General features: G+C 40.8%; 1 protein-coding gene across 1 annotated transcript in view; it reads right to left on the bottom strand.

Annotated features, from left to right (window-relative positions):
- Nucleotides 1–1,457: 1,457 nt before the first annotated feature.
- Nucleotides 1,458–26,816, bottom strand: part of adamts10 (ADAM metallopeptidase with thrombospondin type 1 motif, 10) — a 46,873-nt gene continuing 21,514 nt past the window's right edge. The window contains exons 13-26 of the mRNA XM_077608042.1: nt 26,586–26,693; nt 26,252–26,397; nt 25,724–25,787; nt 25,549–25,651; nt 22,569–22,702; nt 19,671–19,794; nt 11,519–11,599; nt 10,618–10,781; nt 10,407–10,533; nt 9,351–9,480; nt 9,068–9,272; nt 8,162–8,338; nt 6,221–6,389; nt 1,458–4,595 (exon numbers count right to left, since the gene is read on the bottom strand). Of these exons, the coding sequence (XP_077464168.1) occupies nt 4,486–4,595; nt 6,221–6,389; nt 8,162–8,338; nt 9,068–9,272; nt 9,351–9,480; nt 10,407–10,533; nt 10,618–10,781; nt 11,519–11,599; nt 19,671–19,794; nt 22,569–22,702; nt 25,549–25,651; nt 25,724–25,787; nt 26,252–26,397; nt 26,586–26,693 (1,842 nt within the window). The 3' untranslated portion in view covers nt 1,458–4,485. The remainder of the gene's footprint in view (nt 4,596–6,220; nt 6,390–8,161; nt 8,339–9,067; nt 9,273–9,350; nt 9,481–10,406; nt 10,534–10,617; nt 10,782–11,518; nt 11,600–19,670; nt 19,795–22,568; nt 22,703–25,548; nt 25,652–25,723; nt 25,788–26,251; nt 26,398–26,585; nt 26,694–26,816) is intronic.

A 26,816-nucleotide genomic window follows, 5' to 3' on the forward strand; every position in this document is an offset into this window, starting at 1 on the left:
GGAATTGCAATCATTAATAAGGGGAGCAACTGGCTGAGGTTGACAGGTATGCAGGTGTGATACTGGTGTGCCCATAGCGAGCAATGATGATGTCGTGACCGGATGATTCGCCTAAAGACGTTTTGCCGACGGACGTTTGACAGATGGACAGGTCGCCGAATGAACGTTCGTTCAAACAGCGTTTAATGATTAAATACAAATACTAGTATTTGTTAGTTTAATGATTAAATACAAATAATAGTATTTGTATTTAATAATTAAACGCTGTTTTCAGCTGGATTTGACCGAATTTGAGAGCATTTTGAGCCGTTTGGCGAATGGACGTATATGGACGTTTTTTTGGCTCCATCGCGACATCATCGCGACATTTTACCAAGGAATTCACTTCCCTGGGCTCGGTTCTAATGTCCAAAGAACTCCAGTATTTGTATTTAATCATTAAATGCTGTTTTAGGATGGATTTGACCCGATTGCTGTCATTTTACGGCTCGGTTCTGCTACATCTGCCCGCCCAAGAGTGCTTATTCCCGGACTGCCATGCCCGCCCAAGAGTGCTTATTCCCGGGCTGCCATTGATGGTAGACTAACATTGATTTTTACTATAATTTGGACAACAAACGGCGGCGGGCCGGATTAAAAATCCTAACGGGCCGTAGATGGCCCGCGGGCCGAGGTTGAAAAACTTTTACACACACGATCCGGGGGCGGGGTGAACGCGCGAATCCTGTTTCGGCGAAACCTCCGTTCGGCCGAATGAACGTTCGGCGGAACGTCCATTCGGCGACCTGCCCGTCTGTCAAACGTCCGTCGGCGAAACGTCTTTAGGCGAATCATCCGAATACCGATGATGTCGCTCACACTGGTACTCAGTGTGCTCAGGGAGGTTGTCTTTCTGCTCAGACCAACGAAAAATTAGAGGGAACATTGACACTGACTGCATTCAAATCTTTTAAAAACTGATGGCGTATGTGTTGAGGGCAGCAAGCTCCACCAAGCTGTGCTTACTTCCTATCGTTTGTGACAGCAGAATGTGTTCCTTCCTACGCATACATCAACTGAAAACTCACCATTTACGAATCACAATCATTTTTAAGGACAAATTCCTTCATTAGTTTGTACATGCTATTCATTCATTCATTTTCCATTCCACATATACACAAAGATTGTGAGGGTGCTTGAGCCTTTATAGCCATAAAATAGTTTTTGAGGGTTGGGTTGATTCGCTGAAGGCGCTGCTAGAAAATGCACGGACCGCCACTGTAGATACTATACATATGCATTAGTGTTGTATGATATGACAATATGCCAATCATAAGGATTTAAAGTAGTTGTGTCTTTTGATTTTTCTGAAAGCGGGACCGCATAGAAAAATGTTTGGACACATCCTTTATAAATAATCATATTTAATAATGGACCAAATTTTAGCACAGAAAGCTCATTTTCAATCAACGATGCAACACGTTTAACCAGTTTAATATTTCCTTTTTAAACCAATGCACAAAGCAGAGTGGGAGTTCTATGAAGCTGCAAATGAGACTGCCTGAAACTGCCCCTGTACAATTTCTGAATGAATATACTGTATAATTCGACTGGAAACACAACTTGGACACAAATCATGACAATGAATTTTTAGCACCCATCCAAAAGAAAGCACCACAATGAAGAAAAATATCACGAACGCAGAGCTACAATCTGTGAAGGCCGCAGTTGAGTCATGGTGTCAGAGTCAGTTGGGAATATCTTTGCTGCATATCCACAAATACAATCTAGAAATCCAGAAATAAATTTGTCCACGTACACAGTACCAATAATAGTGCTTCGAAAACTGTTATTAGAACACAAAACAATAAACAAGTTCAAGATATGTGACTGTGTGTGCGTGATGCACCGAGATGTAACATCACACTTGATAGACAATAGTAACATGACATTTGGTGACCCTGGAAAAGAACATGTACCGTATTTATTCGAGTTTAAAGCGCAAAATTTTGTACCAAAAAACTGAAGCAAAGTTCGGGTGCGCGCTATACACGAATCCCAGTGAAACGCCGCTGGTGAAAAAGTCCCCTTGGCAGCCATTATAATGGGAGACGTACAACATGTCTTTGTCCACCAGATGGGGTGCAAGAGCTCATTCTATTAGCTAGTGCTCACACTTAAAAAAAGAACTCAAGAAGAAGAATGGAATCAATTGTTTGGTGAGTCTGATGATGATGAATCAGTCTTTGAAATTTTTTAAATATTATAATGATGAATTAGACTTTAAGGATTTAAAATTGTAAATTCCATTTGAGAATTGTGTTCATACATGTAGTTTGTTTTACCAGGTTTCCGTACCATATATTGTAAATAAATGTTTTGTCATGGCGACATGTTTTCAGCATTTGCCAGTTACCAGTACCCGTGCAATTCTTGGTGTGAGCTGATAAAAAGTGAAAAAAAAAATCATACCAATTTTTAGTCACAAATTATGGGTGCGCGTTATACTCGAATAAATACGGTAAATGTTTTGGGAAGATGGATAATGAATATACAACTAAACGATTTCTCTGTTTCTGTTCACTGTAGATCTTTTACATTTCCACCACCAGTTTGAATGATGATCATTAATCATGTGGCTAACCCACATAGAAGACAGTGTATAATTAGACAATGAGTCACAATGTCTCTCTTACTCAGACACTGAATTTCCGTTTATATTTAAAGTTACTTAAACTGTCGAGTAAGTGGTTCAAACTGACAAAAATAGCGTGTCTTGACACAGGATGGAGATTTTGACAACTTTTTTTTCCATTTTGTTCAAAGCTGCCAAACTAAACTTGCCACACAACCTTGAATGCTAAATGTTAGCTTCTAATGTTACAAATGAGTCTGTCAGGAAGTAGGACAAACCGACTTTTTCTTAAATTTGTCCGATCTTGTCTCGATGTTTCGCAGTATTTTTAAACTTTCAGTTGTTTCTTTTAATGGTAGTTTCAATAAAACGTCATCTAACACATTGACAGTGTGTAATTTTCTTTGTTATTCTGTATATGTTTAGCTATACAGTTTACATGACCTGGAGTGTGCGTTCATCCTTTCCTTTTAATCTTTCATACCGCCTATCCTCACCAGGGTCGCAGGGGATGCTTTTTTTCTCCTCAAAAAGAAAAAGGCTGAGTTGATCTTTCTGTGACAGATTTGAGCGATGAAGGGGAAGCAAAAAATATGTTTTTACACTTGTGTGACTTCATTGCTAAAGCCAGAAATACATAAAATCAATAAAACTCCAAGCAAAGAGAGAGAGAAAATAGGATTAAAATAGTAAAAGTAAAAAATCTCAGATATTAAGGTCGCAATATTTACGGCAATGAAGTCTGACCTGTAATATTTCGAGATAAAAGTCGAGATATGAGATTAAAGTCGTATTATTACGAGAATTAAGTATTATATTGTAATATTAGGAGTTGTTTTGTTGCTTATTTTTAAGTAACGTGAACCGGAAGTTGTTTTGTTTGACTTTTTGGCAACCTATCAATACAAAACTACTTTTGGCGTAATATTGGGAGATTTAAATAACATTGGGAGAAAGAATCATAAAGTTATTAGTTTGAAGTTGTTATATTACTTATTTTTAAGTTATGTAAACCGGGGGTTATTCAGGGTATGCAAACTTTTTGTTGACGGTCTGAACACAAAACAGCATTTAACGACGGGCGATGCGATAATACGAGGTCGGTCTAAATGCAGCATAATAAACTACTTGAAAAGTACCACCATTTAATTTTTTTAGAACGACGGTTCAAAATCTGCCATACTAGTCAGTTTCCATCTGCACAAAGTCAATTACTAATATCCCACGGCTGATCGATCCCAATGTTCTTTTTAAATCAATTTCCCAGCACTAGTACGAAGATATTTTAGCGAGTTAATAGAACAGAGTATACAAAAAATAGCTATCACAAAATTATGCTGGAAAAACGCATTTGTACTGTATACTGTACAAGTGAATGAAACAAACAATTAAACAAATGATCAAACTTTGCTCACACGACAAACGCTTCGATATATAATCGGGGGTGTTGGGAGAGGCACGTGGTCAAGTAACAACTGTGAGGCAACATACCATATTGGTTTTCATGGATTGTCTCTCCAAAGTGGATTTTTAAACACATAATTGGCCAAAAATACAACCGCTTTACAATGAGGTCGAATCAAGCACAAAGTGGCCCTCTGAACACCGAACCTGTCCTGTAGCCAAGGAGCAGCTGTAGAAGTAGCACCAAAAAATATTACAATAGAAGACAGGTTTGAGCAGCCTTCCCTCCGGTGGAATGTAAAACTCAGCACACGGCTGCTTGAGGAGGGGTTTCTGGTCCCGCATGGACTTTGACTGCTCGGAGGTTCCTCTGAGTGTGTGTCTGGCAGCATCCCAAACGCTTTGTCCGAGACTCATTTTCTGATTTTCTGAGTGTGTTTGTGTGTTGTGAGGTTCACCGGTCCGGATCAGTGTCCCTGGCATGTCTTGCAGCACATCTGTCGAAAATAGGGCCGGCTGCAGAACTTGAACCTGAGCACCAGAGGGCAGTAGGCTACAGTGTTCACATCTTTGCATTCTGCAGGAAAGACATGGCATAGTTATTGGACTATAAAACACTTAGTTCAAGGGTGTCAGACTCGGGTTGGTTTAACGTCAACTTGATTTCACGTGGGCCGGACCATTTTAGATATAATATTTAGATTTTTTTTAATAAATGGATTAAAAGAACTGGATTAAAAGCCCTGAATATTCATTTTTTATAGATCTAAAACAATGCTTATTTTAGCTTTTTTTAAATATATTTTTAGATTTTACAAAAAGATTTTTGAACTAAAAACAGAAAAAAATGATTAAAAAATTACAATTATTGATTTAAAAGGGGGACATCAGGATATTTAATATACATCTATAATCTTCATTTTAATTTGATCCTAAAACAGAAAGTCGGCACTCATGATTTACTTTCCCGGGCCACACAAAATGATGCGGTGGGCCAGATTTGGCCCCCGGGCCACCACTTTGACACAGATGACTTAGTTTATATAATGACAATTCAAAATATTGTGTTTTTTGGTGTTTTAAATGCAAAGTGATCTTTGAGAAGTTGCTCACTTGGGATGATGTTTAAATACCTTAGTAAACGGGTGTCTAACTCAAGGCTCAGGGATCTAATATGGTCCACCGCATCATTTGATGTGGGCCGCCAAATTAAATCATGCACTTTGACTTCATATTTCAGGCTAAAATAAAATTTCTGTTGTCTTCAATCAAAGATCGTGGACTACAGGAATAGAATAGTCTTTGTCATTATGTCATGAGACAGTTTTGGATAAAAACTGAATAACATTGATTTAAATGAGAGAAAATCACAGATTATTTATTGTTTGTAAACTGTAATTATATAACTTTAATTACTAAAAAAATAAAAGAGCAGGTTTATTGTTTCTTATTTCTGAAGTGACAGCAAATAGTGATCTTAAATAATACAATGAAATTTAAAAAAAGAAGAGCAAACATGTTTCACATTTAAATTTTATGAAAGTATTTAAATTATATTTTTTACAGTTGAACGTAAGTGGAGCGAAGACGTGACAGACGCGACCAAATCCAAATGACACCTCCTCCCAGTTCAGTTACTCTTCTCATGGGTAAGGATGCACAAAAAAACATGTAACTGTGTGTAAAACTCAATATTTCCCATTTGCCTGCTCAAGGCAGGCATATATCATAACATCCAAAACAAATGTGTTGATTGGCTAAGAATATATCTTTGTTACCCGCGATTGACTGCTTTCCCAAGTAACCGTAACTGAATTCTTGGGGGATGGTGAATAAAATTGACATGGAAAGTTATAATGGTTAAAAACCTCACATTCAGTTCAAGTTTGTTTGAAATGTTTCAAACAAAATCAATTTCAAATTAAATTATTCATATTCCGTTTTTCATACAAGGATAGAAATCGAACAACAAAATATCAAATTACATTATTATTTTTATTATATTTGTATGTTTCAACTAGTCAAGTTCAGTATTTCAAACTCAGGTTTAGAAAGTTTACAAATTCTAAAAGACTCATTAACTATCAAAATCATTGAGGGTTTGCAACTCCTGCCTGATTACAGTGCAAAGTTGATTGAGTCGGGTAAATCCATTATTCTTTGAGACATTTAATGGTGTTTGGTTACACTCGGACCACTAACCTTCAGGATTGTCTGTACTACTGATGGGTAGAATGAGGTCACATTTGCTCTTGCACTGCTGCATGGAAGCAGGTCGCAGATGTTCTAGACACTCATTGGATGGCATGCCGGTGTGTGTCAGACACTGCACGGAGCGCATCAACTGACCCAGGCCACACTTGGAAGAACACTGTAAGACAAAAGCATAGGAATGAGTGATAGAGCCTTTATATCATAATACGGTATGACAAGAAAATTTACGATGATGACATTGTTGACGATGCAGGAATAGAATTGCAGAAAAATGCATGTAGTTTCTGCTTAGAATAAACAGTATTATTATTGCACACAAAATTCAACTATAATAAAATTGGTTGACATTGGCCAAGAGGTCAAACGTGACACAACAGTTTAAAACTAATGGCATAAAACTTGGCATCCTTCCAACGAACCGGTTTGGTTTTCCATTGACGAGGAGCCAAGTTGAATCCACTTATATTAAATCATGTAATATATAAATGATTACGTTGGTGTACTTTTAAACGAATTAAAAAATGCTGTGTAATTTCATTTTTCTAATTACTTAATTAACAATAATTTACTGGCCTGGTGGTTGACTGGTTAGCGTATCGGCCTCAAATTTCTGGGGTTGAGGGTTCGATCCCTGGTTGTTCCTCACTGTGTGGTGTGTCCATGTTCTTTCAGGGTTTGTGTGGGTATTCTCCAGGTACTCTGGTTTCCTCCCACATCCCCAAAATATGCGGGATAGGCTGGTTGAGCACAGTATTTTGTCCGTAGGTTTGAGTGTGAGTGTGAATATTTGTCCATCTCCTTATGCCCTGCGATAGGCTGGTCACTGATTCAGGGTGTCCCTTGCCTGGGGCAGGCAGTTAGCTGGGATAGGCTCCAGCACCCCCCGCAACCCTTGTGAGAATAAGCGGTTCAGAAAATGAATGAGTAATAATAATTTGCTATCTTTCAAGGTTTTGAACTGGTGTGATGCTGGTTTGAGGCCACTGGATGCACAGATGTTGCTCCCATTTGTCCCCAAGTATGCCCAAACACATGAAATTTTTTAAGAACATTGCACATGGGGCTCCTTGCCCGCTGACTCAGTGCCTTGTAGGCCTTTTCATTGCCCAACAAGGAGTTGGTGCCTGCACTGCACCTGTTTTCAGCCTCTGGAGGCAGTGTTTACTTGGTCGAAACAGAAAGAACCAGTACTAATTTAAGACAAGCACAAGCTCGTCTGAAAAAGGACCAAGAAAACTGAGGCCACTGACGTTTCTGCTTGTTATTCTATGTTAGTGAAGTCGTTGACACCAGTTAAATTCATTATGAGGGCTGCATCATTTGTTTTTCCAGACAAGTAAGACATGGACACCATAAGTTTCAATGACATCATTCTCGTCCTTGGCTATCCAGTCACTGTTGTGGGGACTACGAGAGTAGCCAGCAAGGTCATATTCAGAGTGTACTCAGGAGGATTTTGCATTGAATAATGTTGTGACAATATGTTATATACTACTTTTTAGTTTTTATAGTCTAGTTAGTGAAACTGGAGTGGGCTCAATTAATCAATTTTCAACAAAAAGCACATTTCAGAGAACAGTGTTGTATGAAATCCATCTACAGGCCTACTATTAAACCTAACATGCCTTAAAAATAAAACTGTTTTGACATAACCTCCTCAACCAGAGGGAATAACAAAAGAAAAGATGAGTTAAAATAAAATAATCCACTTACAAGAAACGGGTAGCAATAAAACCCACATTTAATGGTTGCTATGCACAAGAGAACAAAAGAGCACAAAAAGTAACTCACTCTCTCCCTAAACCCATTACAGTTGCTCATAAACTGCTCACTTGACTGAAGTAAGATTTTTGGTTTGCGGAGGTTTGTTTCAGTAGAAATGAGAAGTCTTAGCCTATATAGCACCTTATAGATGGGGGACAGGCTTACCTCACCCCAAGGGCCCGTCACCCACAGAGGAGGAGGGCACCGCTTCAGGTTACAGCGCACTCTTGAGGTGGGTCTGCCATGCTTTGGGCACTTGGTGTCTGGCAGAATGTCTCCACTCTCCCCACTCTTGCATAAAACCACTCGGTGTCTGTAGCCAGGACCACAGCTGGGTGTACACTGCAGGCGGGGTACATGAGGATAACGGCAGAGCAAATGAGCGTTGGGTTCATTGCGGTCACAGAAAACACAAAGCTTTGTTCACTCAGAGGAGGGCAGCTTCTGTACAAAAAAACCTTGATCAGTTTCAGTCAATCAAGCTGGATTCGATTATTATTCTTTCATGCGTCTTTACTTCAGCAAAATACGGCGGAGAAAAGCTGCATTAAGTTAAGTTATTTAAAAAAAACGTGCAACTATGAAGCTTTGTTTAATGATTTCATTTGGCTGCTTACAGGTCATGGGGTTGTCTAGGAACGGTAATTTACGGAACAGAAACAAAGTAAATATACGTATCCGGGGGGGGGGGGGGGGGGGGGAGCAGCAAATATCATCATCAAGTTACATTTTAGGGTTGTATAGACATGGTCGGTATGTTTTTTTTTAAAAAAGAAGCTAAACCTAAACATAGCAGACCACCATATTTTAAAGTTCATTTCAGTTAAGAACGAAAGCAACTCGTGTTATTGGAATTTCTTGACTTCACTTTAGGACAGACATCTCAGGAAGGAAGATGAGTTTGCCATTCTCAGAGTGACATTTGGATTAGGACACTTGACGTGTTGTTTAGCAGAACATGGAGTTGGTTTCCCAATTGCTTCCATTACTTTGGAAACACAATGGCACTTCCATTAGGACTGTGTGAACTGCCCAATATTTTTTTTATAGCAGGAACAAGCTTTGGCCTACCTCTGACCAATTCAGGGCCATCCATTCAGGAGGGCAGCTGTGGTTGTTGCAGGGTTCAGTGAATGAGGGGCGCAACGAGAGGCAGGCAGAGTCATCAAGGACCTTCTCCTCCACTGCGGATATCCTTCTTTTGCATAAAACCTCACGTGTCCTTAGGCCGCCATTGCAGCTATGACTGCAATCCGACCACCCTCCTGTCCACCATCTAGTCAAGACAACAGCGCTCATATCAGCTTCCTGATGACAGCCCGTGGTACATGACAAAAAGAGCCCAAACACTCACGTTGGGGAACATGGCTCAGTATTGCAAAATCTGCGTCTCTCTTTGGCTTTGTGCTTCTTATCACAGAAGTGGTTGTAAACAACAGAGTTATCTGATCGCTTCCGGCACACAACCTGCTGGATCTGCTCACCTAAGGCGTGTGATAAGATCAGCACATAAACAGGCATAGCATCATTTAGGTAGTTGTTTTGACAGTAGCTGCAAGGTGTGATTCATTATACAATGCTATTCAGAGAAGGCCAAAGTGTGTGTATATAACCCTGTACTCACTGAACACATGGCAACCTATTTTTCAAAAAACATTTTTGTACCAATGAGTAGGCTAGTTTTCATTCCCTTTAAAAAATATTGTGCCTGTGGAATATAAAACAGTGCATCTAATATCAGACCAAAGAGATTTGTGGTAAATTATAAGGTAATAATCGCTTGTGTCCTACAGTTCAAAATTCTAAGAAAAAAATAACTTTAATTTGGAGCTGAGACATGAAATGGATTGCATTTTCCATGACTTTCAAGTTAGATGAAATCTTAATTTTGCATAGGATTCACAAATTTTCCTTGCTGTACTGTGGGCCACGTACCCAGATAACTGGGTCAACTAAAATCAGCCAAGAGTGCTATTAAGTAGCACATAAATAAGCAAAAGGCAATTAAAACAATTTCCCATTTCCCCATATGAATAGGTTTCATGAAGTGAGTCATTTTACAACTAATTTTTTAAAGGGAAATGACACTTTGTATAAACAACGTTCATGTGAAAGAGGATTGGTCAAACTATTAAAGCCCGCAAATCTGGAATTTCTTACACCTTTGATATTACTGTTTGAAGTAATGTTTAAAGTAATAAAATGACAAGCGCAGACATTGTGTGACGTCAGTTATACCAGCGCACATACACACTAAAAGATTCCAAAACAGGAGCATGAAATAATGAGTATTAACCTCTTGATGCCAGAATTTGCATTTAACAAATAACCCAGATACAGAAATTTAAATACAAACAAATAAAATATTTAAAAATGAGCGTTAAAAAAAATGATAAAAGAGTCTCCTTACCTCCGGCACAGACGGCAGAGCAGTGTGACCAAGATGTATGGTACCAGGCAAAACCAATCAGCGGTTCCCGGTTGACAGGTGGATTAAAACGATAGTGGATTCCAGGATTCCCATCCTGGACCATCATCTGCACACAGATTTACATAAAATCTGGTTCTGACTCTTTTTATGCATACATGTCAAACAAGTAGCTGTCAAACGTTCTATTTACCATGACAACAACGGTCATATTTGTTGGTCCAAGAGCCTCAAGTGTTTCTGGACCATCAGTGGGTCGCCTGTAGTGGAACGTTGTTCCAGCAATATTAAGCCTGTGTGGTGTGTCAGCGGCCAACTTCCCATCGAGGAGGGATTGATCGTTTTTACTCTTCAGCACTACGTCACAGACGCGAAAGAAGAACAAGGAAACAATCAATGTACGGTACTTAAAATGTACTATAAGTACTTAAAGTGGTCCTTTGAAGTTAGGCCTCAAATACTATCATATTTGAAATAAATACAAAAAAAACTTCTGAGTTATATTAGAGCCCATATACAGAGTATTTCTACTTTTATTTATTTTAATTGCATTAATTTTGTTTTATTAATATTTTATGAATGTATTATAATTTACCATTTAAATGTATTCATAAAAATCTTAACCCTTTGAAAAGAATATTTTAAAAAATACAATCATAATTATTATGAAGGAGTGGATTGCACGTTGGCTTCACACTTCTGCGAACGAGGGTTCAATTCCAGGTTCGGACCATCCTGTGTGGGGTTTGCAGGTTCTCTCTAAGCTTTTGTTGATTTTCTGCGGGTATTCCGATTACCTCCCACATTCCAAAAACATACTTGGTAGGCTGGTATAACACTCTAAATTGCCCCTAGATATGAGTGTGAGCGTGAATGATTGTTTGCCTCATTGTGCCCTGCAATTGGCTGGCCACCATTTCAGGGTGTCCCCTGCCTGGTGTCCCTAGTTAGCTGGAATAGGCTCCAGCACTCCCCGCAAACTTTGTGAGGATAAGCGGTTCAGAAAATGAATGAATGAATCATTTGTTAACCAAGAAAACATGTTTTTTTGAGTATTTGAACATTAGTGATTAGAACTGTATGTGGACTCTTACCTAAGAAATTTAGAGAAATGTTGAGCTCTTGAATATGGATGAACACTGAACCTTTTGGGATCCGGATTACCTCTTCATAACCTGCGAGAAAAACACATTAAATTAAAGATGAATCCTAATCGTGACCGGACGTTTGGTCGCCCGTGACCGGACGTTTAGTCGCCTGACGTTTGGTCGCCGGACGTTTGGTCGCCGGACGTTTGGTCGCCGGACGTTTGGTCGCCGGACGTTTGGTCGCTGGATGTTTGGTCACCCAGGTGAATATAATTTTGAGAGGTGGTTTCAACAGTAGATATTTATATATTAAACTCTCTCTCTCATGAATATAATTTTGAGAGCTGGTTTCAACAGTAAAATCTCTGTCAGGTTGTCAAACGTCCGGCGACTAAACGTCCGGGAACCAAACGTCTGGGCGACCAAATGTCCCGGCGACCAAACGTCCGAGTACCAATCCTAACAGTCCCGCCTGCAATACCTGTCATTATTATGATCACTGATTAATTGTGAGAGGGATAAAAAGTATTAAATTTTTTGCATCATCTTAAACATCTATCAAGTGTGCAAAGTATATCCGTGCTTGATCTTGATAGTCTACTGAAGGCTAAGGGACAGTTTCGTATGATCATCCCTCCACACAGATTCTCTCAAGCCTGGTAAGAAGGAAAGCAAAGAGGATGGCTGTTTTCTTTCTTTTGGCAAAAGCCGACGTGGTGGCGGTGTAGTATTTTACTCTGTGGAATGACGGTGGTCTGAGCAAAAGCTTCACATTCCGGTTAGATTCCCGGGCAGCCTTTCAGTCGCTTGGCTCTTTGCGCACTACATAAATGCCAATCAAACGCTTCTTCACTCAATTCCTATCAATCTGTTTTCCTGTGCTTTTGTACATTTTTTTTAACCGGGGTAACCATAGCATTGCTTTTTTTCAGCCTGACACTGCAGCCTTACACAACTTCATTCTTACTTGAGGATAAAGGAATGAAAATTGAGGTATACAGTAATTTCTTCCAGTGTTTTCAACCATGAGTGGGAAGGAGATGCTTGGCAGGAAACCTTTTAATGGAGCTCTGAGAAGTGAGAAAGGCAGTGTTTTAAGTGTCTAGATCAGGGGTCTCAAACTTGCGGCCCGCGGGCCAACTGCGGCCCTCGGGACGATAATTTGCGGCCCCCGTCTTAATATGAAAGATCGATTTTTTTTTTTTTAATTTTTTTTTTTTTTTTTTTTTTTTTTTAACCCCTTTCCCCATGATGGCGCCGTTTAAGTGGCAGCCAGTGGCAGTAGCTCTGTCCACTCATGTTTTTCTTGTTTTACAGCATGTTTTACATGAAAAATTAGAGGGAACATTGACATGCACCTGCTTGTGGCAGGTGTGATACTGGTGTGCCGATAGCGAGCAATGATGATGTCGTGACCGGATGATTCGCCTAAAGACGTTTCGCCGACGGACGTTTGACAGACGGACAGGTCGTACTAGTATTTGTTAGTTTAATGATTAAATACAAATACTAGTATTTGTATTTAATCATTAAACGCTGTTTTCAGCTGGATTTGACCGAATTTGAGAGCATTTTGAGCCGTTTGGCGAATGGACGTCTATAGACGTTTTTTTGCCTCCATCGCGATATCATCCAGTATTTGTATTTAATCATTAAATGCTGTTTTAGGATGGATTTGACCCGATTGCTGTCATTTTACGGCTCGGTTCTGCTACATCTGCCTGCCCAAGGTCTTTAGGCGAATCATCCGAGTACCGATGATGTCGCTCACACTGGTACTCAGTGCGCTCAGGGAGGTTGTCTTTCTGCTCAGACCAACAAAAAATTAGAGGGAACTTTGGTTCGGAGCTGAATGAACCAATCACGGTGAGGTATACGGCTCTGGAGGGCGGGACATCGGCCGGGCTGTCCAGTGCCTCGCTCACTCACCCATTCATTCCTCCAATCAGCTGCGCGGAGGAGAGGCCGTGAGGCCGATCACTCCGCTCGGCGCGCACACTCCTCCGCTGCTCTCAGCATAGAACTGAATGAGGCGCTATGATCCGTGATCCAGCCTGTGTCAGTGTCTGTAGCCATCTCCGCGATTGAAACGGAGAGCGAAAGTGCACATGCGCCACAAACCCGCGCGACTGAATGTGAAAGATCAACCCGAGACTCATTCCAAGTGGAAAAACATATTACAGAGCCCCAGAGATGTCTCTTTCAAAGCCTGCCGTGAAGAGAAAGGTCGGTGATGAGCACAGACAGTTTCAAGAAAAGTGGGGAGTGCAATATTTCTTTGTTGAACACAGGGGCACCCCGACGTGTCTCATTTACACTGAAAAAGTTGCGGGGCACAAGGAATACAATTTGAAACGTAATTGTACTACGAGACATGCTGAGGAGTACGAAAAATACCAGGGAGATGAGAGAGCCAACCAGGTTGCCAGTCTTAAAACACGTCTTCTGAGGCAACAGGATCTCTTCAAGAAGGCTACCAAAGACAGTAATGCAGCAGTCAAAGCTAGCTACGCCGTTTGTAAGTTGATTGATCCTGTGCTAAGTGATCCCAAATGGCTCATTGACTTGGCTTTTCTTGTTGATATCACACATGAGCTTAATGTACTGAACAAGAAGCTACAAGGCCAGGGGCAACTTGTCAGTGCTGCCTATGACAACGTGAGAGCATTCTGCACTAAACTTGTGTTATGGAAAGCCCAGCTCTCTCAGACAAACCTTTGCCATTTCCCAGCATGCAAGGCTCTCGTGGATGCAGGCACACCATTCAGTGGTGAGAAGTATGTTGAGGCCATTTCGAAGCTACAGGAGGAATTTGATCACAGATTTGCAGACTTCAAGACACACAAAGCCACATTTCAAATTTTTGCGGACCCCTTCTCCTTTGATGTGCAAGATGCCCCTCCTGAGCTTCAAATTGAGCTCATTGACCTGCAGTGCAACTCTGCACTCAAAGCCAAGTTCAGGGAGGTGAGTGGAGAAGCAGACAAGCTTGGGCAATTTTTGAGAGAGTTGACACCCAGCTTCCCTGAACTTTCCCGAAGGTTCAAACGGACCATGTGCCTTTTTGGGAGCACATACTTGTGTGAGAAGCTCTTCTCCACCTTGAACTTCAATAAGTCCAAGTACAGGTCCAGACTTACTGATGAGCATCTTCAAGCTCTACTGAGGGTCTCCACTGCTTCCTCCCTCAAGCCAAATGTGACTATGTGAGAAGAAGCGCTGCCAGGTCTCTAGCAGCAAGGAGTAGGCAAGAGAAGCCGTGTTCAGAATATTTCATGTTCAATGTTCCATTCAAGTTCAGAAAGTTAAAGGTTAAAGAGCTGTTAATACAGACATTTGAAACGGAATAAAAATAATTCATTTTCTCTACTTAGCCAGCCAGTGTATATCTACTGTATGCTCATTAGTATTATTTGGTTTTGTATTACTGATTGATTTATTTTTTATTCATCTTTAAGTTAATTTATTTAATTCATTATTTTTTGTTAAAAAATAAAGATATTTGATAACGTTGGAATGTTTTATCAGTGCTTTTCTTGTGGAAATCTTGATGCGGCCCAGTCTCACCCAGACTCGGCCTCTAGCGGCCCCCAGGTAATTTGAGTTCGAGACCCCTGGTCTAGATGATGGTGTGGAAAACTTGGATTGGGTCTAAGGCAGGGGTCTCAAACTTGCGGCCCGCGGGCCAACTGCGGCCCTCGGGACGATAATTTGCGGCCCCCGTCTTAATATGAAAGATCGATTTTTTTTTTTTTTTTTTTTTTTTTTTTTTTTTTTTTTTTTTTTTTTTACCCCTTTCCCCATGATGGCGCCGTTTAAGTGGCAGCCAGAGGGAACATTGACATGCACCTGCTTGTGGCAGGTGTGATACTGGTGTGCCGATAGCGAGCAATGATGATGTCGTGACCGGATGATTCGCCTAAAGACGTTTCGCCGACGGACGTTTGACAGACGGACAGGTCGTACTAGTATTTGTTAGTTTAATGATTAAATACAAATACTAGTATTTGTATTTAATCATTAAACGCTGTTTTCAGCTGGATTTGACCGAATTTGAGAGCATTTTGAGCCGTTTGGCGAATGGACGTCTATAGACGTTTTTTTGCCTCCATCGCGATATCATCCAGTATTTGTATTTAATCATTAAATGCTGTTTTAGGATGGATTTGACCCGATTGCTGTCATTTTACGGCTCGGTTCTGCTACATCTGCCTGCCCAAGAGTGCTTATTCCCGGACTGCCATTGATGGTAGACGAACATTGATTTTTACTATAATTTGGACAACACCGGCGGCGGGCCGGATTAAAAATCCTAACGGGCCGTATATGGCCCGCGGGCCGAGGTTGAAAAACTTGTACACACACGATCCGGCGGGGCGAGCGTTCGAATCCCGTTTCGGCGAAACCTCCGTTCGGCCGAATGAACGTTCGGTGGAACGTCCATTCGGCGACCTGCCCGTCTGTCAAACGTCCGTCGGCGAAACGTCTTTAGGCGAATCATCCGAGTACTGATGATGTCGCTCACACTGGTACTCAGTGCGCTCAGGGAGGTTGTCTTTCTGCTCAGACCAACAAAAAATTAGAGGGAACTTTGGTTCGGAGCTGAATGAACCAATCACGGTGAGGTATACGGCTCTGGAGGGCGGGACATCGGCCGGGCTGTCCAGTCCCTCGCTCACTCACTCATTCATTCCTCCAATCAGCTGGGCGGAGGAGAAGCCGTGAGGCCGATCACTCCGCTCGGCGCGCACACTCCTCCGCTGCTCTCAGCATAGAACTGAATGAGGCGCTATGATCCGTGATCCAGCCTGTGTCAGTGACTGTAGCCATCTCCGCGATTGAAACGGAGAGCGAAAGTGCACATGCGCCACAAACCCGCGCGACTGAATGTGAAAGATCAACCCGAGACTCATTCCAAGTGGAAAAACATATTACAGAGCCCCAGAGATGTCTCTTTCAAAGCCTGCCGTGAAGAGAAAGGTCGGTGATGAGCACAGACAGTTTCAAGAAAAGTGGGGAGTGCAATATTTCTTTGTTGAACACAGGGGCACCCCGACGTGTCTCATTTACACTGAAAAAGTTGCGGTGCACAAGGAATACAATTTGAAACGTAATTGTACTATGAGACATGCTGAGGAGTACGAAAAATACCAGGGAGATGAGAGAGCCAACCAGGTTGCCAGTCTTAAAACACGTCTTCTGAGGCAACAGGATCTCTTCAAGAAGGCTACCAAAGACAGTAATGCAGCAGTCAAAGCTAGCTACGCCGTTTGTGAGTTGATTGATCCTGTGCTAAGTGATCCCAAATGGCTCATGGACTTGGCTTTTCTTGTTGATATCACACATGAGCTTAATGTACTGAACAAGAAGCTACAAGGCCAGGGGCAACTTGTCAGTGCTGCCTATGACAACGTGAGAGCATTCTGCACTAAACTTGTGTTATGGAAAGCCCAGCTCTCTCAGACAAACCTTTGCCATTTCCCAGCATGCAAGGCTCTCGTGGATGCAGGCACACCATTCAGTGGTGAGAAGTATGTTGAGGCCATTTCGAAGCTACAGGAGGAATTTGATCACAGATTTGCAGACTTCAAGACACACAAAGCCACATTTCAAATTTTTGCGGACCCCTTCTCCTTTGATGTGCAAGATGCCCCTCCTGAGCTTCAAATGGAGCTAATTGACCTGCAGTGCAACTCTGCACTCAAAGCCAAGTTCAGGGAGGTGAGTGGAGAAGCAGACAAGCTTGGGCAATTTTTGAGAGAGTTGACCCCCAGCTTCCCTGAACTTTCCCGAAGGTTCAAGTGGACCATGTGCCTTTTTGGGAGCACATACTTGTGTGAGAAGCTCTTCTCCACCTTGAACTTCAATAAGTCCAAGTACAGGTCCAGACTTACTGATGAGCATCTTCAAGCTCTACTGAGGGTCTCCACTGCTTCCTCCCTCAAGCCAAATGTGACTATGTGAGAAGAAGCGCTGCCAGGTCTCTAGCAGCAAGGAGTAGGCAAGAGAAGCCGTGTTCAGAATATTTCATGTTCAATGTTCCATTCAAGTTCAGAAAGTTAAAGGTTAAAGAGCTGTTAATACAGACATTTGAAACGGAATAAAAATAATTCATTTTCTCTACTTAGCCAGCCAGTGTATATCTACTGTATGCTCATTAGTATTATTTGGTTTTGTATTACTGATTGATTTATTTTTTATTCATCTTTAAGTTAATTTATTTAATTCATTATTTTTTGTTAAAAAATAAAGATATTTGATAACGTTGGAATGTTTTATCAGTGCTTTTCTTGTGGAAATCCTGATGCGGCCCAGTCTCACCCAGACTCGGCCTCTAGCGGCCCCCAGGTAAATTGAGTTCGAGACCCCTGGTCTAAGGGTTTTGGCTGACATATACAATGACAGCAGAAGTGGAGGGAATCAGTAGGTGTCTGTAGAAGTGGATTTGGAGGAGCTATAAATTTTAAACAACTAGCCAGTCCCGAGCACACCCGACAACTTGTTGGATGGAAAGAGCCAGAGACAATATTTCAAAGCTCACGGCACATTATACAAAAAGACATTTCACTAAGTTGCATAAATCTCTGGTGACATGGTATAGTTATCCAATTTTAAAACATTTTGACTCATTCACGGTCGTGGTCGTTGTTGTCTTCACCTAAAAAAAATCCTGACTGAGAATGAGAGAACAGGTATGGAGAATTTAGAAATGCTATTGACATTTTATTACAATTAGAAGATAGTTTGAGCACTTTCAAGCAATAAATAAACCCTACAATAGATGACATTTCCTCCACCACACACATTGTTACAATATAAGACTACAGTGGTGATGTGAATCTAACAGGTACTCCCTATCTTCCAAGGGCTTATATTGATATTCTTTAGCAGTTTTATACCAATTTTATCAAGACTATGAGCATTACACCTGTAGTGGTACATGAAACAATGATCTCATAAATAAAAAACTATTTTTTAATCCACTTGCATTAATCAAGCTACGTTCAGTTGTTTTCAACTTAAACTACAAAAATATTCACTTTTAATATTTTAGTACTGTTTCTTTCAAATATTTAGGAACAACTTTTAGGATAATGCCTTTTAATCCATAGGTACATTATGATTTTCCTCCCATGAAATCTGATCATATTATCAATGATCATATTGTGTATAACACATTTATTGATTGATGTATTTATATGGGATGGTGGAAGAGTGGTAAGCACATTCGCCTCACAGTTCTGAGATCGAGGATTCAATCCCTGGTGCCTTTTTCTGTGGAGTTTGCATGTTCTCCCCTGTGCCTTTGTGGGTTTTCTCTCGTTACTCTGGTTTCCTCCCAAGTTTCAAAAACATGTATGGTAGGTTGACTGAATCTATTTATTTTTTAAAAGGCTTTTTGAATACAATATTGGGCCAACCACACTACTGTATTCTAACACTTTAGCTGCCATTGATGGCAATACATTTTGAATTCATTTGAACAAGTAGGGCGACCCTACCAATGATCATTTTCGAATGATCACTGCCAAGTCAAAATGGACTGGATATCTATTGCCGTCAGTGGCAGTTAATAAGTTAATGTTGGCCATGACCATGGTATTCGGTACTCGGCCGTTTGGTTGCCGGTCTTTTGGTCGCCGGTCTTTTGGTCGCCGGTCTTTTGGTCGCCGGTCTTTTGGTCGCCGGTCTTTTGGTCGCCGGTCTTTCGGTCGCCGGTCTTTTGGTCGCCGGTCTTTTGGTCGCCGGTCTTTTGGTCGCCCAGAAGGTTATTGATAATTACCATTTAAAATTGTTGCTCAAATTCCCTAAATACAAACTGTGAATTATTATTTAGTCATACTTAATGCCCTATTAATTATTAGGCTAAAGAAAAGCTCCAAATTTCTCGTACTTTTATTGTGTTTTGTTGGAGAACTTGTTAAGACCCTGACTGACGTCCCTTCCTAAGGGGACAACTCATGGACATACAAACTCTTATACACTCACACGTCCGCTCTGTGAAACTGCTCAGGGCCATTGTTGGCTTTGATTGATGCGTAGACCGTGTTGTTTTACCTTGTTTTGTCGCCGGTCTTTTGGTCGCCCGTTGTCGCCCCGGCGACCAAAAGACCGGCGACCAATTGACCGCACACGGCTTATTGTACAGAAGTTTCACCTCCTTCTGCCAAAGAATCATTGAAGACTCCCTCTACCGACTCGCAGCTGCTGCCGTCACCCCCGCACATGCGACAGCGGTCTTCGCGGACTTCTGAGTTGAGAATGCGATCACAGCCGACGTGCTGTGTGAGAAGAAGACAGAATGAGCCGCGGGGTTACTCGGGGTCGTGGGTGAAGGGGCGCAATCGGCGAGTGGAGGGGTGTTAGAGGCCAGACCGAGGGATTACCTCTAATGTCTTCCAGACCCTTTTTCCGAAACACAAAGAGATCAGATGACACGTCCAGATGTGTTTTCTGATCCTGGGCAGACATTATGCTAAAGTCAAGGGTGTCGACACCAATATGCTTCATGATGAGCAAAACAGGTGGCCTTACTCAAATTCCTCGACAGTAACATAAACTGCTCTTGTCCTTATCTTTTAAAGTGACATTTTATTCTCCTCAATTGAGACTTTGGTTCTTCATTAATTTGAAATGAATTAACACCAAATCCAGATTTACAGCCTCTGAATGATCTCAAAGTTCCATTACAATGATACGTAACTTAGTTTGAGAGGCATGGATGTCAAACTTTTCTTGTCGCTGCCTTTGTGGATAATAGCTACATTATTCTATTGTTTGATTGTATCTTTCTGTACAGTGAAATTGTGGATGGAACTTTAGAATAGTAGAGAACTTTCTATTCAAACATGATAGCCACCCACTTTTTTCTAAATGTATTCCGTACCAATTATTACAAATTTTTCAGTTGGACCTGGAAATGGCATGACACGCCTTTGGTCCGCAATGGCACGCTGTATTTAGCTGAACCATCTGTTTTCCCTTCCTACACCCGCCCCTTCTTCTATTTCTGCCTTGTCAGACTCCCACTTTGGAGCTACAATCAGCATGTCATTACACATGACAGGACTATTTATCGGCGTTGTCCCTAGAAAACCCACCAGCCATAACGCAACACAAATTGAGAAGAGCCTCTTTCTCATCCCATAACAGGGCAGAATAGAGTAACGCTAGAACAGGATAATGAGAGAACAAGAGCGACGTAGAGAAGGAAAAAGAGAGCGGCGATAAGAATGGAAGTGAATGGAAGCCAGTGTGCACTGTGGACCTGACTCACAGCTGAACTGCTAGGTCAACGAGTGCAGGGGAAAAGAGGGAAGAGCAGAGGAGGAGGTTGGTGAGAGGAAGAAGGATGCACATAAACAAAACACATTTGTTGAATGAGTGCAGGAACTTTAGCCTTCCTTAGACAGTCTTATTAGAATGAGTGGATAAAAAAGTGTCAGTTCCTCTGACCAGTATAAACTCTTAGAGTTGATGGGTCCTTGCACAATATGCATAAATCCGAAGGTAGCGAGTGTTTCAGGTGTAGGAAAAATGCCCGATGGTTCACTTGGTACAATCAAAGACAGTTTTCAGAAGCATTTTTTTTTGTTAGAAGCTATCATTGCAGGTGAAAAATTACAATGTTGTATCACGTGAGTGTGTGTCTACCAGTGTGAAGTTATCCTCACAGGGGTTTTAAGGGGGTGCTGGAGCCCATCCCAGCCAATGATTTGAATGGGCGGCTGGAGCAGCAGGCAGGAGACACAACAAATTGGTTGCCAGCCAATCACAGGGCACAATGAAACACAACAACTGACACTCACAACCAAATCACCACTGAGTGGGAATTGAACCCATACTGCCCACACAGAAAACAGGCAGAAGAACCACTGCACCATTAGGTGGCTCTTGTTGAAATAACATCAAATTTTCACAAAATCAAAAAAAATTGAATATTTTGTGTTTGATAGTTCATTTCTCTCTTTTTTTCCAGTTGAAAAATGGCATTCTCTTCCAGTTTGCCTCTTGGAATATGCCCGATCGCAATCACCCAAGTCTGTGCAGTGATTAGATGGGATTTGTTCTTTTTAAATGTATTTATTAAGTATTAACTCATTGGTTGCCATTAAGGGGAATAGACAGCCGATTCGTTTTGATTGGGCGGCTGGCAGCAATTGAATGATTTGTTACAATTTGTTTGCGGGCCTTAGTTTGGACACACCTCACATTGCTCCAGTAGATTCCCAGATGTTTGTTATTATTTATTGATTATTTATTTGTCTGTTTGTTGTTGTTATTTGTGCATTTCGTGGTGAAGCTTTAAATCTCATTATAATTGTAAAATGACAATAAAAGCCTTCAATTCAATTTAATTATCTGGAATAATTTAACCAGTAAATAGAATTTCTTGTTCATTATTTATTTATGTTGTTTATCATTTTATTGGTTCATCAAAGTGACTTTCTTGAAAAAGGTTAATAACAAAATAAAGCAATACATTGTACTTTTCAGTACATACAAAAGACATAAGAAGCTACCATACTATTACTATTACCATACTATTGCTGTTATTTACCACAGCATAGTACTAATAATTGCCCACATAGTTCAAATTTCAATTTTGGTTCTTTTGGAGGTTTCATTTCAATGTCCTGTTTCAACTTTTTTTGTTTTTAACTGTCTTGAGGAATTAACGTGATTTTATGGTTTTTTTATTTATTTGTGTTTTAGGATTTTCATGTGATGTAAAGCATTTTGAATGTAGATCGAATTGTGCTAAACAAATTCATTTGACTTGCCTATACATAGGCATCATCAAAAATCATGTCTGGTCGTCAGTTAAATAGACAATAGTGAAAATGTGTGCTTTCATTTCTTTTTACAAGGGGACATAAAGACTGCTGATAAAGGAAGCCTGATTATCCTGCCAATGTTGTGTTTTTAAATGGAGCTGCTGTTGATGCAACTCATCAGTTTTGGCAGCTCTCCAATGTGCACAGACCGTGAGAGTTCATTCTCTCAATGCATGCTGCCCATTCTAGTAGTTGTCAATCTTGCTACTGTAACTCACCTTACACTCGCCATTTACACATATATCCAGAGAGTCGTCTCTGCATTGTGTGCCATCGACTACTGCTGGTGCACGCTCTGTGTAGAAATTGTATCCCTCTGCCAGGCAGTTCAGAGAGCATGTCTTCACCCCTCCTATACACACACAACAAAGATGAATACGTTTATTCACAAGCATCTCAACTAGCTAAAGTCGCGTGCTTCACAGCTCAGAGAAGCTGAGGTTATTGTGTCCAATCTCAACTCCAGCAACTCACTTCCAGTTTGGAGCGAGCATGTTTTTTTTTGTTTTTTGTTTTTTACATGCGTTTGAGTGGATTTTCTGGGTACTCAAACGTTTCGTCGAAAGACGTTTGGTCCCCGGACGTTTGGTCGACCGGACGTTTGGTAGAACGGACGTTTGGTCGAACGGACGTTTGGTCGAACGGACGTTTGGTAGAACGGACGTTTGGTAGAACGGACGTTTGGTAGAACGGACGTTTGGTAGAATAGACGTTTGGTAGAACGGACGTTTGGTCGCCGGGTTGTTACTGTTGAAACGAGCTCTCAAAATTATAATCATGAGAGAGAGAGAGTTTAATATCTAAATATCTAATATCAAAATATCAACAGTAAACTCTGTCATAATTTGACGGCGAGCGAACCCGGCGACCAAACGTCCGTTCTACCAAACGTCTATTCTACCAAACCTCCGTTCTACCAAACGTCCGGTCGACCAAACGTCCGGTCGACCGAACGTCCGGGGACCAAACGTCTGGGGACTAAACGTCTTTCGATGAAACGTCCGGTCACGGATTTTCTGTAGGTACTAAAAATTCCTCCCCAAAACATGCACGTTAGCTTCACTGAAGATTCTAAATTTTCCATCTAAAGGCCTTAAACAGCGGCAAACCATGGCATGACAACTTAGCCTTCATCATTAAAAAAAATACATCATCATAGCAACAGGATACTCCAGAGCTAATAGAGTAGAGAAAGTGAGAACAGCTCTGTTGTGATGCAGTTTTCAGAATAATATCATCAATAGGCTAGCTTTACTTTTTTTTTAATTAACACCTGAGCTGTGAGCTCAGTAAGCCAAAGTATGGTTGGCACCACCTCACCCCTCATTTCTAACAAAAAATGGGTGTTAATTTTATTTTATTTGGTCTTAAATATTTCATCTATGAACAAAACATGTTTCTTTCATTACTTGTTTTTTTTACTGGATTATTGGTTTAAAAATTCCAGTTTTTTGGGGTCAGGCTGTATTAATTGTAGCTCTACTTTGTCTTATAGAAAATGGATGGTTCAGTTTATTAACCAACTTTCGGCTGGGATAGACATAAAGAGGGTGTTGTCTGTCCTTTTCAGTCTCGCAGGAATTGCTGACGTCTTAAACGACATCATGGAAGGCCATATTTTCATAGTTTGTTTGACCTCCAAATTTTGGAACTGGAGGGGCATTCGACTCAAAAAGTTTGAAACTGTTTTTCCTCAACAAGAATGTATTGACATGCATAATTAAAATTATATTACATTCAAGAAATAAACTCCCTGTTGTGTTCAGATAAGTATTTGCAGTAGTGCACATGGACAGGGGACAATACATTAAAACGTATTCACGTTAACAACTTTCAATTCAATTAAACAGCAATTAATTTAATTATTTTGCACAGACCACTTAGAAAGTGCGCTCCTGCAAAAAGGTTTAGCATATTTTTTCATTGATGCTCTGCAGCAGTTTCTCGAAGTGACCGTTGATATCCGTCTATGCTGGGTTTGTTTGTGTTGGCAATGCCGTTGGAGGTACAGTGCATACTGGTAGGGCTAAAAAAATGATAAAGTGGTCAGACCCTGGAAAACTGCAATTCCCATAGTGCCTAGCTTTGGCAGCGCAGCGCAATCACTGCTTGCAGCTGTGTGTGCATTACAGCTTGTTGGCTGTCCTATGGTGTATGGGGATTAAATGTGAAGGATAATTGTTCTTAAAGAGAGTCCTCTCTGTGACGGCTTTATTAAATGAGCTGTCCTTGGGTGTCTGGGCTGAGAGGTGACGGCTGTTTCTGTGTTTGAGAGTTAGTCATTACATAATCGTGAACTAAACACAGTGCGACAATGAGAGGGGGTTCAGTAAGAGGAGCAGGAGGGAAACGAGAGAGAAATGGGATCTTGAGAAGTGAGTCAGGCCTGACAAATGACAGTGCAGTGCGATCTGACCTGAACACATTGGTCCTGTTTGAACAGCTGCAACAGATTTGCATTGTGGAATCAGCTGTCTGAAGTTGCATTTGGCTTGTCACTTATCTCCGTGAGTCATTCTAGTACTGGGGGCCAAGATTAAAGGCAGTTTTGTTGTTCAAATTATTTATCTGTCACCCCCAGTGTAGAAGTGCAAAGCATTGTGGGACACAGAGACTACACAGAGACTCTTATATGTCTACAAAAAAGCATTACTATGTATTTGCTTTTGAAGTTGTGTTTTTATGTGAAATAAAGTTGAAAGAAATGTGAAAAAATCTCCAGGAGCACATTTCATCACATTGTGAAGATCTTCAGCAACCCAAAGTTAAGCAGATCAATGTGTTAGGTTCAATTTAAGTTGGTATTAGGCAAATTCATTTCTATTAGGGTAAACATTTAATCGAGTCAAATAGATAAGCTAAAATTCTCTATTATTAGCCGTCACTATTCACGAGACATATCTTGCCCTTTTAATGAGCTCCCGACAACAACTTGTTGCTCCCTTGCCTGAAATGGCAAACAAGCAGTGACAGCTGCTCATTAAGTGATACATTGCTCTCGGACACTTCAAACGTGTGCTGCAATTATATGTTTCAATTCGGCACCCTTTGGCGGTGATGGGACGGGAGCCGGCTATGTTGCCCCCCAACCAAACTTGGGCAACCCAGTGCCATTAGAAGGACATATAGCTAGATAAATTTACACAGTACATACTGTATATATATATTAATAATTTGACATACTTATAGCAGACTTACCACCCCTGTATGGCTTCCAAATGTAGAACTTCCCTCTGAAAGGAACACTATCAAAGTTGGAACACTGCAGCTCCCGAAAGTCCCTTGAGCCTATCAGGCAGTCCTGTTAAACACATAAACAAAGTTCATGTTCTGGATTCTTCTTTGACCAAATGAGGGAAACGGCAGGACTCACATCAATATTGCAGGACCTGTAGCGCTTTCGTTCCCCCAGACAATACTTTCCACCAATGGTAGGCCTTCAATCAAACAAGACACATCTGAGTACAATTTGACACTTTACAATGCAATAATGTTGTTGCTTTCCCAAAGATAAAAAAACTGCCTAGTAATTAAGCAGGTATTTTGGCAGCCATGGTATATTACAAAACAGTTACCGCTGTAACTGTTATTACTAAGAATAAGCTTGTCTTTGTAAATTTATCTAAAAGGTTTCAAATCGCCCATAGAAACTAAAATGAAGTTTGTACATATAAGAAAATGAATAGTAGTGAATGTATTGATTTTATGTTTACATAAAGAAAAATGATAAATAATGAAAAATAACAAATTGGCTCAAAATTTTTATCCCACAATGTTAAATTAACTACTCAGGATCATTTGATAACGTGTGCTATAAAAGGAAACAAAGTAACTTGTGCTTGTGCCATTTTTAATAAATGAGCACACACAAGAACCAAATGTAATGCAACCTGTCGTGTACCTTGGGCTGTCGCAGTGTCGCATTGAAAAGGACACACCACCTCCACAAGTCCTGCTGCATTCTTCCCAGGGCGACCAGAGTCCCCAGCCTCCATCCACACCTCCTGGACGTGTTCCATATTCTACGCAGATCCTCTTGTAGCACCACTTTAACACATATTATGTACATTGTGCAAAAGGGCTAATATTCACAGGAAGAACATGTATTGAAATGAAGAAAATGATTTCATAACAAGAGCACCAAGAAGAGTCAACTGACTACTATGTACATTTTTTAAATGTGACTTTTATCATAATAGATCATACGTATACTAAAGCCCTAATATATTATTTACCCCTTTCTCAATGGTGTTGGTCTGACAGATGGTTCCCTCAGCAGCAGGAATGCTGCTGGTGATGCATCGGTTACTCTTGCTCATGCACCAAAGCTCACTGCAGACCTCCTGTGAGTGTTGTGTGAAAGTTGTGGACAAGACAACACAGCCAATTAGAGAAAAGTCAAAGAATTTAAACGATACCAGACAGAAACATCATCAATTTGATATAAAAAGTATTTTTTTGACTAA

This window comes from Stigmatopora argus, chromosome 8, assembly GCF_051989625.1.
Source record: "Stigmatopora argus isolate UIUO_Sarg chromosome 8, RoL_Sarg_1.0, whole genome shotgun sequence".
Classification (NCBI taxonomy): Eukaryota; Metazoa; Chordata; class Actinopteri; order Syngnathiformes; family Syngnathidae; genus Stigmatopora; species Stigmatopora argus.